Raw genomic sequence first — 14269 nt, 5'->3', positions numbered from 1 at the left:
CGTTGATGACCAGAGGGTTTTACGCCTTTAAGCAAAAAATCAACAACAACAACGTTAAAGTTAGATCTAATAGTTTTGCCTTTTAGACCTCTCAATTTCTCCCAGCCTTTTCAGTAAAATAGTAGCCAATGCTCTGAATCCTAGGACTCGTTAGTGAAGATAAATATCGGCAAAGGAAAGAAGCTGCGATATTTTATTTTGTTCTATTAAGTTCTATTTTTTTATCCTTAGCCCACCGCAGCCAACCGCAATGAGTAGCCCTCGGATTTAAGGGGGGCCGGAATCTGTTATAAATGTGCATTAAACTAATTCCAATAGGGCCATTTGACAAGGGGTCTTCCCCCTATATTTATAGCCCATTAACCCCCTCTCCTCCAATGCCTTCGATTTCTTTAAATAGTTTTCTTGCAAACCCTCTTCCAATATCCATTTCTCGGTCAGAATTCATTCATTATATATAATATATTTATAAAAATACTTTATTATATTAACAGCGAAGTTCAACACACAAACCAAAAGATAATACCGTATTATTGCAGGAGCCCGATACATAAAATCCAGAACCTTGGAGGAAGCAATGTAACGAAGGGAGTAAGCAGGCAGAAAAAGTGAAGCCAAAAAAGTAGACCTTATGTGGCAGAGGAGTAGAGAAAGATTACGAGGCAATCCCTGTATTCTGTTTCAGTTTAAATTACAATTGTGGACATTCCGATTAACCTCATCATAAGGCTTGTGGGCGTGGTCTTTTTGGCTTCATATTGTTTTGAAGGAGAGTAGGGTTTGGTCCTTGCATGCAACATATCCCAGCAAATATTTTTAAAAATTAGTTTCTATCATACTAACGCCGAAACGCATTTTTGGCGGTTCTAAAACTCTTAGCGATCAGTTAATTATTTAATGAAGTAATGAATAATTTTTTTTCTTAATGATGCACCCTAGTGATTAGAAAGTTAGGATATAAGAAATTAAACTGAATTAAATTCTGGTTCGAATGAGTAACATTTATGTACCAACTTATTAATCCGGTGTAATTAAGTAGTTAAAAAAAGAAAAAAAAAATTGCTCAAATCTGAGGTAAAGTACAGCATAAAAATCAAAACTTACCACGGAAATTTCTAGCGGTCCTAAAACTGTTGTTAAGCAGATAATTAAGGGTTGAACGAATCTCAGGTAAAACTAAGATTTGTGAAACTTAGATTTGTCCTAGAGTTTAGTAATCCGCAGTAACTTAACGACCTCTTTCTCGTCTATAGCTCTGTTAACTAGGTTAACAATAGTAGTGGCTAACAGTTTTACCGCAATAACAGAAACTTTACGATATTGTACTGTCGATGCGATGTATGTGATAGTTAACGTCACAGTTATATACGGACATTACTTGTACTATCATGCCTATAACAATCAAAGTATTAAAGTTATAACGAATTCCAAGAGCGGGTAAAGTAGCAGAATTTGTCGGGTAAGACGGGTTCTTGCTAAAGATAGAAATTGATTGAGTTTAAAATTGATTCAACAGCCACTTTTGACAGTCGAAAACGCTGTAAAAAAATATGTCGATTAAGTCTTCGTCATCTGTCAAATCCATTTTATTGAAGTTGGAAAGAAACGGAATAATACAATATACCTTCGCTAACTGGAACAGACCCAACTGGAGCTATGTATGAGGTTTCTTGTATAATTATATATTTAGATTTGCTCTGAATCTCTGTTTAACATTGGCAGGTAATGTTCACCGCCAGATTTGAAAGTTAACATTTCTGGTACCACGGATAATTATTTTACCCGAGATTTCACTAATCGTAGTTTAAACTGCGATAATGCAACCAGCCCTTAGTTTGATAAAGTAAAAAATAAAAAATGATAGTTCTTCCTATCGGTTTTTTATCTTTAATCGGCCAAAAGTGACCAATTTTCTCTTAAAAGACGATTTGTATAATTTATTTTATAACATTGGGAGTAATAATGAAAAAAATCTTTACGATTACTTTCAATGCAATTTTGAATTGAAACTGTAAATTACAGCTCTTCCATCAGGTGCTGCAGAATCGATATTTCGTAAGATCTAAGATCTTCTTGCTTCGTTTCACAACTTAAAATAATAAACACAGGTGAGCAAAATGCTGAAATGAGAAAAAAAAAATTGTCAAGTTAGGAGTGTGCTGGTGAGATAAATTCTCAGTCTAACCGTAACAGAAGGCGAGAGCAAAACTGAATTGAGTATAGGCGGGGAAGTCAAAGATGGCGTGGTACAAAGAAGTAGCAATAACACCATCAAAGGGTTAACGGAAGGTAGACAAAAGTATAAACAAAACAAATGAAATACAAGGAAAAAATCTCCCAATTATTAATCTCCCAATATGGGCAAAATGCACAAAGCAACACCTCTCTCGGGTCCTAAAAGTCCTAAAAGATATAATATAATAAATTAACCCATTACTCGGTTGTCCTCTGTGAGAGGACAATGTAAGCCTAGCATATCACTCGGTTGTACCCTATCAGGGGACATGAAAGTTTATTAGTGATAACGATGAATGAACGTATACTTAGTAGTTTTCTATTAAAATAGGGAAAAAAAATAGATAAAAATATAAAGGTGCATGATAAATAAATCAATAAATTTACGACGGACTATACACTTCTCTGATCCGTTGAGCAATATGTAGAATCAGTGAATGTTACCAGAGTATAGTTCAGTCATATTTGGAAACTTGATAAGATAATAAAGAAATCTGAACTGAGAAACGAAATTTACAAGAACTCACATCGAATTGAAGCGTCAAATAGTAATGATCTCTGAAGTTATAAGACTGAGTTATGATTTCGTAATTTATTAAACATAGTAATTACCAAACCATTTCTTTAATCTTTTTTTTTTTTTTTTTTTTTTTTTATAAAAATGGAAAAACGACCAAACACTAGTGAGTCTCGTGGTGTAAGCAGTAGCTAAGGCGAGTTTTAGATAGTCATTTATACAGACAGATTTAACAAAATAAACATTCAAGCAGAAGATGATAGTAAACCTAGTGATGATGATATAAACCAACGAAGAAAGGAATTAATTTTATAGACAGTGATAGCGATACAAGTACTGAAAAGAAAACATCTCCGTAGAAGACGTCACTAAATCTATCGATTCTCCACCAATAATCGAGTTTGACTTATATCACTAAACAACCGGACCACATATACCAAAACAAAAGAAAATTATAAGCATTTTCTTAGTTAATATATGTTCTTCTATGTCTACAAATATAAACAAAATTTCACTACAATGCCTTACTTACTCGGTTCTAAAGTTGTACAATATAACCAACAATATTCCAGGTTGTTCATTTCAACAACGTTGCCGTCGAGTTGCTGGTAGATAATGTCCGAAACAGTGCCGATTGCAAAGGATCAAAGAATATTAAATTAGGAATTAATTCCTAAATGACGAAATAATTTCGCCAATTGATAATAATTCGGACAAGTAACCAAGTGAACACCAATTCCCATTGCTCCTTATTTTCAAGCAACTGGTCTTTTCAAAATCAACAACCTACACAGGTGTTATAGTGATAGGACAATATATCTTGTATTGGTTACAACTTATTTTAAAATTCCTTTTTTTCCAGCTTTTTTTTTTATTAGGTTAATTCATCTTGGGGCTTTTATATTTACAATATATAAGCTAAAACTTAGCAATTATGTACGCCGGGCTACATAGGAAAGAGCTCAGTTGGTTATTATTTGAGGGAGTAACGCCAAACCAAACTTGTTACAATCGCCTTGCTGCTTTAAAAGAAATACTTTGTTGTTATTTTAAACTATCAACTTTCACTCAGTGGTTGGGCACAGGGGGATATTTATTGGCGGTGCCGGTTCGAATCCGACCTGGGGCGTTGTCTTTTTTCATGAAGTGGTGGTCCCACAAAATGAAAAACTTCGACACCCACCATGGTGAAAAATAATAGGAATACAAATAAATTTAAACCTGGCTGTATGGAAAATTCCAATGCCATAAAATATTTTAAAAACTATTAAGTTGATAAAATCATTGTTTTTATAACGTATCTTAAAAAAAAAAAAGTTAAAAAAGTTTTATTATTTATATGTTTTTAGTTACAATTCCGCATAGGCTTCACAAGTTTTTTTTTTTAAATTGTAGTATGGATCTATTTGTTTTGTAAATTTTTAAAATAATAAATATAAAATGAGTTTTGAAAAAACATATTTTTGTTTAAATTATATAAACTAAGAGATTTTTTATTCATATTTGGACAAAATTTATTTATTTTTGTCAGACTAATGCCCCTTTTCGAAAATAAAATACACCAAACAAATTATAACAGTGTTATCAAGTCGAATATTAATAGATTTTTTGCTGACCTCAAATCTTCACGTCCTTTCGGATTCAAATAAAGGAAGAAGCTATCTCTGAATTCGGTTGGATTAATACACTCAGCAAATTTATTCAGTGTGACAACAAAAACCAGAACAAAAGGGATTCGACAAAGCAACAAAGCGTTCCTTCTATTTGTCGCGGCGTGGGCGCTACTACAGATCACAGAGGCAATGGACCAATGGCGCGGACAAAAAGGGCGGGAATTCGCAGATATTGAAGAGGCGGTGGACGGACTGAGCACACAGCCACAGCCCAGTCAATTACACAGCGCAAACAGGAAGAGGATGGCTGGGAGCAAACAGGTCCGCGCTTCTCTTTGTGTTTGTCTTCTGTCTGTAAATATGGTCTACAGTACTAGCCCGAGTGTCTTTGAGGATGTTGTGGGTTCCAGTCAAGGGAGGAGTCATTAGTGTCGGGGTATGGTGTAATTGAATTATCAAAATGAGAAATATAACCACGTCTAAGGTGAAGTTGGTAGTTGTTTAGTAAATCCTAACGACACCCTAATTCCATCTGTTAAATTACCGTAAAATCGATCTGTGCTTGCAAGGAACCAAACCAATGGTGATTTAAATTGTTAAAAATGAATATATCAACCAGACCTTCTGATTATTCGTTTTCTTCTAAACTTCTGACCAATGTAAAGTGGAGTATTTGATCCAAAAATCTGCTTTAAACTATTCATCGTCCTTTCTTTGTCTTGAATGGTTCTATATATATATATTATTAAATATAGTTTAAAAAACATAAATTAACAAAAGAAGACTGAAAATTTATAAAGTATATCTACTCATCATATGTGTATTATATCAAACATTGAATATCTAAATTTTGTGTAGGAAAAGTTTACTTACATTTCAGAAATATTAGATATAATAGGGGTATTCATGATGTTGTGTTAAATGTTATATGTTTTACCATGTTAAATGTTATAACTATAGGATTGTGAGCAGCCCTATTTGAAGTCATGTTAAACGTTAAATGCATAAGAGTCCCTTGCGGATTTTCTCAGCAACTTGTTGTATAAGCCTTTATGTTTATAACCTTCCTTCCAGACCCTCATGTTATTGTTTACTTCAGTTTTGATTTAAGTAATTAATTAAAACATGCCTAGAGTGAGTGAAAAGTGGAATTTGTGTGAAAGTTTAGCTTATGAGTGTCTTATTGATCTTCAAACTTGTGAAGAAGAGAATGAAGATGAGCTAATTGACAACTGTATTGAAAGTCACAACAACTAATATGGCGGCGATCTCAACTGGTCTATTGTGTGACGTCATTCTCGATTTAATTGACCAAGTAACAGACTTTCAGCCATGTTAAATGTTATTTCGTTTTACCACGGCAAAAGAAGGCAATTTTTTTCGATTTAACACGAGTTTTTCCATTTAACACGCTTTAACATAGATCATGAATACCCCTAATGTAATAAAGATCTAATTAGGCATGAGCAGAATTAGATTTATCATTTTTTAATAGCAAATAAAGTATGAATTTTTACAATTAAATTTTCTCATGAGATAAAATTTTCTCATCTTGGCCTTTAACATTACTTTAAATAAATCCTCTTTCAACTCCATTTATTTCTACAGACCAATAATCATCGTGAAAAAGTTTCCTACTTGTATTTTTGACGTGGTATCTCCATAGCCTCCTTTTGGTACTTCAACTATTAGACCTGTTTAAACCTTGATGCACCCCGGGCCAAATCGTTGAGGGAAACCTGACTCTAAGCCCTCACAGAGGGAATTTCCCTCAGCTAGTAACCGAAGGAAGCTACCCGTATTACAAAGAATTTGTATATGGATGGAAAACAATCATTGGGCCAACCCACTTCAATCTCCGTCAAAGAATAAGGCCAGCCTCTAGAAGGCCAGCGGACGAAAGAGACACAGATGATTGAACCTAACAGCCAAAAAGCAGCAGTTCGATGCATCGGATACATACACGGATGTATTGCTCAAAAGGCAGAAGAAGGTGGAAATGAATAAATAATATATAGATATGTAGAAGTAAAAAGCATAACTCTCCATCAATCTTGCCTTTATTTTCTTAGGAATTTTCCACAGATTTTATTTCCTCTATTTAATTCACTAGATAATAGACTAAGATCTAAATATATAATATACAATTAGCAACTAGAACAGCCCAGCTATAATTAAACATATTATCGTATAAATAGAAGCTACCAACTGGACCATCCCTCACGGTCCACTGGTCCAGAACTAGCACCCACTCAAGCGTTCAAAGGGTTTGGTATTCCTGCCTCCAGGAACTGCATTCAGTAATTGTCCATACAGAGACTGGAAAACATCTCTCGGTCACTGGAATTCAGGCCATACCCGCGGTTGGTAAAGGATTAAATATATCTATGTCAAAAATAATTCTAAAATGTTGATCTTTAAAGCGTTAACTTCGGCATATCTAATCCTACAAATAATAAAAAAATCTTTTACGGTTGGAAAAGCTACTCAACAGTTAGGTAGGATATTAGTTTAAAAATATGACTAATTATTATATATGAGTGTTTGCGGCTTTAGCGAACTTGCTCTGCCTCCACTGGCTCATTACCAGTGACGCGGTAAGAGGGATGCGCTGGGATCTAAAAGATCTCTGCTCTATCTCTCATATGTGGGGGGATAGAGTGGGCTCAGGGATCCTCATGTCGATAGTGTAAATATTGTATATATAATAGTGTAAATCCGACATGTAATTATTATTATTATATATTTTTTCATTTACATAGTTTGATTATGTTTATTTTCTTTATCCTTCTGTTTGTATATATTGAGGGAGAGAGTTTATTTATTTTTATGTAATGTTTTCTCATTTATTTATTTTATTTTTGTAATTTTAGTATGAATGTAATCAGTTATCACTATTACCTATTGCCCAATAACATTTTTCCAGGTTGTAATATTTACTAATAAATACAAATTTGCAATTATTATACCATATAATTCAATTATTAGTATTCTTAATCATGTAAATAAGAAAGTATTTACATTTCAAATTAAAAAAAAATTTTAACTTTAGCTTTTAACTTATGTGGCGCCAGTTCAAATTTGGTCGGGGGTCGACTTTTATTTCTGTGGTGGTCCGACAAAATGAAAACTTGTACCGCCATCATGGTTAGAACAGGGTGGTAACTTGTAGATAAATCCTCCCCCCTCCCCGAACGTCAGAAAGGCAGAGGGTAAAAAAAAAAATATAAATAAATATAATTAGGTAACGGTTACATATAATAATAATTATAATGCAATTTTTGTATGTTTTATCGATACATAAGCTAGAACATCAACTATTAAAATGAATTTAATGTATATGTCGTTAAATACCATCATACCGTGTCTACGTTTCAATGTTAGTTAGAATGTCATATGTATATATTATATAACAGCCGAGAATTACACCTTGGTGTATTCCGACCATAATCAATTTATATGAAACACCCAATATACTCCAGATTATCGTCAAACTTAATTTATTTTAATTCTTTTGAAGGAAAGATATAATAAACAATGAATATTAAATAATTAACCCATTCTAAGATTACTGCTTAATTATTTCGTAAGATGCTAAATAGCTTATTTATTTGTCATAACATCATAAAGATAAATAAGTGGAAGGAAAAAGATTAATAAAGGGTTGAGTGCCTGACGGTTCTGAGGATGAAAAATCCGCTTTGTGAAGTTTGCGTGAGAAGGAAGTTCAACTTTATTACAAGATATAAATCTACTTTTAGTTACTTTTCCTTCTTCTTTTTTTCTTCTTCTTGCACTCTGTTGCTTTCCTTAAGAATGTTTACTCGACCCTGTATCGGAGGGTAAAATTTTATTCCGAAATGAATATAATATATTTCTTTATTCCAGGCTTATTATTCAGAAATGTACGGATTTACTGCTTCTAAGAATTTAGGATTTTAAGATCTATATATATTTAGGGATCGTTTGCGAGAGCTAAATTTATACTTTTTATGATTCTCAGTTCTGTAGTCGGAAATAATCTATATAAAAGGGAATCATTGTCCACAATAAACTTTTTTATTAGGGTACCGATTTTCGTGCAGTCTTTTTCGAAATTTTCCATTTCGCCGTGGGAAGGTTTAAACATGGTAAAATCCCCAGATTTTCCAGTAGACAAAAAGGTATGAACAAAATTAAGCGGGTAAAGGTCAACAAATTTTTTTTTTCTGCAAACAGCAAATCATATTCGTTTTTTATCTTCGTTTCAAAGTACCAAATACCATTTTTCAAAGAAATTAAAAATTAGAAATTTTTCGTCTCGACTTACTCGGAGCATTTTGTTTTTCCTTCGAAGACTATTTTTCATATAATTGTTCAACTCTTCTTCATTTAATACGATTCCTACGTTAATCTAACCGTGGAAAGATGAATATATTTGATCCCCTTAACAACAAAATATGGGTTTCAATCAGGGGAAAAATTCACACGTTTTATTTTATATATCTGGTAAATACAAATGATAATCTATGTTTATTTCTAAATATATAATTTATATCCAACGTTAAACTTCGTTCAATTAATCTATATACATCCTCAAATCAATGGATGTTTTAATATTTCTATAAAAATAATAGGGAAAAACGAACCCACAGGATTGGAACGGAGACAAAAGACAAGGAACTACTTAGTTCCTACTAACAATACTGTAAAATCCAATTCTACAAAGTCAGACTTAACACAATCCTCCTACTTACGCTTCAGTCTAAACCTCGGATTATAACTAATTAGGTTTTAGAGATGTACCCAACTCTCAACGATTTTGTATGGCTATTTTCTGCAAGGGAGGGTTTTACTTCAATTACATTTACCTACAATGGGTGGGTATCACTATTGCTGTAACTATGATTTTTTTATGATACAAATCTTCTGTGATCATCCATTAACTCTCCCCCCACCAAAAATAAAAAAATCCGATATTTCATTTTTAATTTTAAAAAAGTTTTGGAGCCCTTCTCCATATTTAAGATTCACTCTATTCAATTTTAACACAATAATAAATAAAAATCATAATTACTCACTAATTTTTAAATTATCACTAATTTCAAATTCATATTGTAGACAGTGAGGTTACTTTTGAACACCCCTACTAGGTTTGGGATTATTTCCTCAAAAAGCTCCTATCAACGTATATACATGTGGAACTTTTGTACATTTCAGAATAAAACCAAAACTTTTTTTTTTTTTTGTTAGATGTGCCACAATTCACAAAAAGTGGTTAAATCTTCAGTACGAAAAACTGTTCTTTTTTTTTAATTTAAACTAATAAATTTAATAATTACTTTTTTTTAATTTAAAAAATCAACATTTCGGAGTCCCTTAAAAATGATAATACGGAAAATAAAAACTGGTATTTTGTACCTGGAGTAGTCAGCAAAAATATAAGAAAATCCTCAAATAAAATAATATTAAATCAAAACGTAACTTATCATAATAATGACTTTAAAAACAAAAAATGTCAACCATTTTTGTTAATGGTAACAAAGATGTAAATTTTTAAAAAATACTAAGAACATTCATTTACAAAATAATATTTCAAATGTATTACTACACCCAATTATCTATATTATTTTATTTCGGAGCCTTTCCAGTATAGGATTGAAGTATAAAATTGAATTTGGTGTATTTTCATAAATGAGTTTTGAGAATTTTGAAATGAAACTTTAAAATTTAATTCATTGAGCTCTGGGGCTCCACCAAACCATCAAATTCTTCCCGCATCCAATCGATACAACCCAAAATCCTACGTAAAATCCTTGATGCTCCTTATTACGTCACAAATAAACTCATTCACAAAGACCTTAACATCCCATTCGTTGCAGATTTGACCCAAAACAGATATGCATCTTTTCATTCCAAACTCCTTAACCATCCTAACCCATTAATTCTTAATCTTTCATCCTTAACAATCCCTTGTAATCCTCCGAGGCGTCTGAAAAAAAGATGGCCCTGGGACCTTCTAATTTAAATTAATGTTTGAAGTACCACCAATGGGTGGTTCCTTCCCAAGATTTTCAAGTGTATATGAAACATACTACATATTTACCCATTGTATTATTTTGTACAGTTTTAAATTACATTAAATAAATAATTTTAAAAAAATTAATAAATAAAATAAAAATTTAAGTCTACTTCAGTTCTTCACCAGCACACTTAACTCTGGACTTTCCATTGGAAAGACATATATTAAATAAAAGATTCACATAGAAAACCCAATTTGAAATATTTTTCCGAAACCGATACCTCTTGATTGCTTAAATAGGCAGAAAACAAATATTATTTTCTATGGTATTTGACTATTTGCTCTAAAAGTTGCAGAAAATTTTTTTTTTTATAATTCCATTTTCCGTATGAATTCTTCATCACACCCTGAGTATACTCAGCAACTCTTCTAATTTTTGATCTGAAGAGGGTATGAAATTCTGGCCAAAACGTTTACACTAATAAAATAAGTATTACTTGTTTATTTTCTTTGCTGACCGCACCCCAAACAATATCCTCATATAATTTCCACTGTCAACAACTGATACACTATTATAAAATTATATCTTCTATGGTAACTTTAAAAAAAAAAAAAACTTCCTCCAGTATAATGAATACCTACCAACTTCATTTCGAAATTCCATTAAAAACCATACAAAAAATGAAGGTGTCAATCGAGTCCTGTTGTTTGTTCTTATACAATGACACATAAAATCATTGTTATTAGCTAAAGTCTAGTCTGAACGATACTCCGTTATCTTGTATGCCTTATAATAAAGGCTTGCAACTTTAGAGACAAGTCAAATATTACAAATAACATGCTAAAGAGTGATAATCAATTGGAGAATTCAAATTGTTACACAACGCCAAATCCCGTAACATCAATCCCTTAAGTATAGCTGAAGTGGCATCTAAGGAAAAGAAAGGGGCGTTTAAAGTTAGCGATGAACGTAATTGTTAATGAACGAATCACTAAAAGAATATTTGCACTTAATAGGTGGGTAAGGGTAAGTAGATTAAGGATAGGAATCCCATGTACATCGATAAAGGTTGCTTCTCATAAAAGGGTCTACTTAGTACTTATTAACAGGAAGCCAAGCATAGAAGTTCTAGGAAGCATTTAGGTGGACTACAAGAAAGAAAAGTATGTAATTCCGGGGACTTGATTGTATCAACCTGGCGTCAAGATCTCCGGAGAGCTTGAAAAGTAAGTTCTTTTAACTACTGACTACCCTTTATGAGGAAGCTTCGGAAGGAGCCCCGATCTAAAATTCCAACTTCTGAAAGAAGAATCAAAGATATAGCACCGCCTTTTTATGGGAAAGAAGAGTTGGCTACAGAAATCCAACTCCAAAAGTTAAAAATTTGAACCTATAGGATTCAACCTTAATTAATTAGTACAGGCAATTTGAAGCAATTATCTTCAATAATTAACTTAAATAAAATGCATGAAAAGTAGTATAAGGTTTTAATGAAGCTTGTTTTTTCTGCTGTCTTTTACTTTGTTTAGTATGCTTTAAATTATACAAATATATATTTATATTATGTTGTTATATTGCTAATGGTATTCTGTTTCGAACCAGGCCAACTCCTCAGTTCTGCGAGGACCTCACATATCTTACATCGGACGCGAGGGCCTGGAGGAGACCCAACTCGGCTTGGAGTTTCGGGTGGAGCGAAGACACTTCAGGCTGGGTGACCTCAAGCTCAAGTGCTTGGCAAGCATAGCCACCGTATACTGGGTCTCTAACGAGGAGAGCGTAGAAGGAGAGCGACCGCCGAGGCCACCCGTCATGGAAGTCAAGGAGATCCATCAGCCTTCAAAGGCGGGCATGATCCAAGGTTAGTTCATTCTGTATCTAAGCAACATATACTTATGGCCCGTCTCTATGGTGACAGTTTTATGTCGTGTTAGTACTGTCACAACAAAGAGACAATGCGATCGTGTAATTGTTACGATAATCACGAATAATGGCGGATGGAAAAGAGACTTAAACGCATAAGCTGAGGTAATTGGAATGCTAATGTAATTTAAACTATACAACTGATAAGATTGCTAATGTACAACAGTTTGCTCTCAAAGTGTTTTATATTGTAGATAACATAAAAGTATCACACAAATATAGATAATGCGACGTAACCACGAAAGCAAATGTCATAGCTGCATGCCACAGTGGTATTGGGTTAAGACATAAGTGTTCCAAGCATTTCTGCTAAGTTGTAAGCTACGTCTTAACGTTTCATGGATACTTAATTTTGTATTTATCAATTTATCGGTATAGTCCTGTGGCTATAAAGAAAAAACAAATAAATAAGTAGTTCTCGCTCCCTCCAAATTTTGTACAGTAAGCAAAAAGAAAAAGAAATTGTGGATTTTTTTTAGAAGTGGCCTTGCAGCCGCATCTATATACCACAAATGGCGAGGGAGAAAAAAAAACGCCTTACGTGACTTAAAAAAAAAATTTTTAATTATTTATTTAATGTAATTTACAACTTTACAAAATAATACAATAGGTAAATACGTAGTATCTTTCATATACACTTGAAAATCTTGGGAAGGAACCACTCATTGGTGGTACTTCAAACATTAATTTAAATTAGAAGGTCCCGTGACCATCTTCTTTTCAGACGCCTCGGAGGATTACAAGGGATTGTTAAGGATGAAAGATTAAGAATTAATGGGTTAGGATGGTTAAGGAGTTTGGAATGAAAAGACGCATATGTGTTTTGGGTCAAATCTGCAACGAATGGGATGTTAAGGTCTTTGTGAATGAGTTTATTTGTGACGTAATAAGGAGCATCGATTATAACGATTGGATGCGGGAAGAATTTGATTGTTTGGTGAAGCCCCAGAGCTCAATTCCATATGTCCAAATTGGTCTGATTATTGTAGTGTATACTAATTTTTTGTAGCGAATGGGAAGTTTAGAGCGTTTGTCAAGTAAGTGTTGTAGCAATCGGAATCTACGACCAGTTTCTAGTCGTTTCAGTCTTGTGTGTGGATTCCAAGTAAGTCTCTTGTCAAGTCGCTAACTTTAAACGCCCCTTTCTTTTCCTTAGATGCCACTTCAGCTATACTTAAGGGATTGATGTTACGAGATTTGGCGTTGTGTAACAATTTGAATTCTCCAATTGATTATCACTCTTTAGCATGTTATTTGTAATATTTGACTTGTCTCTAAAGTTGCAAGCCTTTATTATAAGGCATACAAGATAACGGAGTATCGTTCAGACTAGACTTTAGCTAATAACAATGATTTTATGTGTCATTGTATAAGAACAAACAACAGGACTCGATTGACACCTTCATTTTTTGTATGGTTTTTAATGGAATTTCGAAATGAAGTTGGTAGGTACTCATTATACTGGAGGAAGTTTTTTTTTTTTTTAAAGTTACCATAGAAGATATAATTTTATAATAGTGTATCAGTTGTTGACAGTGGAAATTATATGAGGATATTGTTTGGGGTGCGGTCAGCAAAGAAAATAAACAAGTAATACTTATTTTATTAGTGTCAACGTTTTGGCCAGAATTTCATACCCTCTTCAGATCAAAAATTAGAAGAGTTGCTGAGTATACTCAGGGTGTGATGAAGAATTCATACGGAAAATGGAATTATAAAAAAAAAAATTTTCTGCAACTTTTAGAGCAAATAGTCAAATACCATAGAAAATAATATTTGTTTTCTGCCTATTTAAGCAATCAAGAGGTATCGGTTTCGGAAAAATATTTCAAATTGGGTTTTCTATGTGAATCTTTTATTTAATATATGTCTTTCCAATGGAAAGTCCAGAGTTAAGTTTGCTGGTGAAGAACTGAAGTAGACTTAAATTTTTATTTTATTTATTAATTTTTTTAAAATTATTTATTTAATGTAATTTA

At 32.9% G+C, this 14269-nt stretch overlaps 1 protein-coding gene across 1 annotated transcript in view; it reads left to right on the top strand.

The window, feature by feature from the left end:
• The window catches only part of LOC106678173 (uncharacterized), a 109640-nt gene that overhangs the window by 93215 nt on the left and 2156 nt on the right, over window positions 1-14269 (top strand). The window contains exon 5 of the mRNA XM_014416544.3: window positions 11970-12228. Coding sequence (XP_014272030.1) covers window positions 11970-12228 — 259 coding nt within the window. The remainder of the gene's footprint in view (window positions 1-11969; window positions 12229-14269) is intronic.

Source organism: Halyomorpha halys, unplaced genomic scaffold (genome assembly GCF_000696795.3).
Source record: "Halyomorpha halys isolate HHAL.00 unplaced genomic scaffold, Hhal_1.1 Scaffold127.1, whole genome shotgun sequence".
In the NCBI taxonomy this organism is placed as follows: Eukaryota; Metazoa; Arthropoda; class Insecta; order Hemiptera; family Pentatomidae; genus Halyomorpha; species Halyomorpha halys.
Note: the sequence above shows the minus strand (reverse complement) of the source record. Positions and strands in the feature narration are given on the sequence as shown.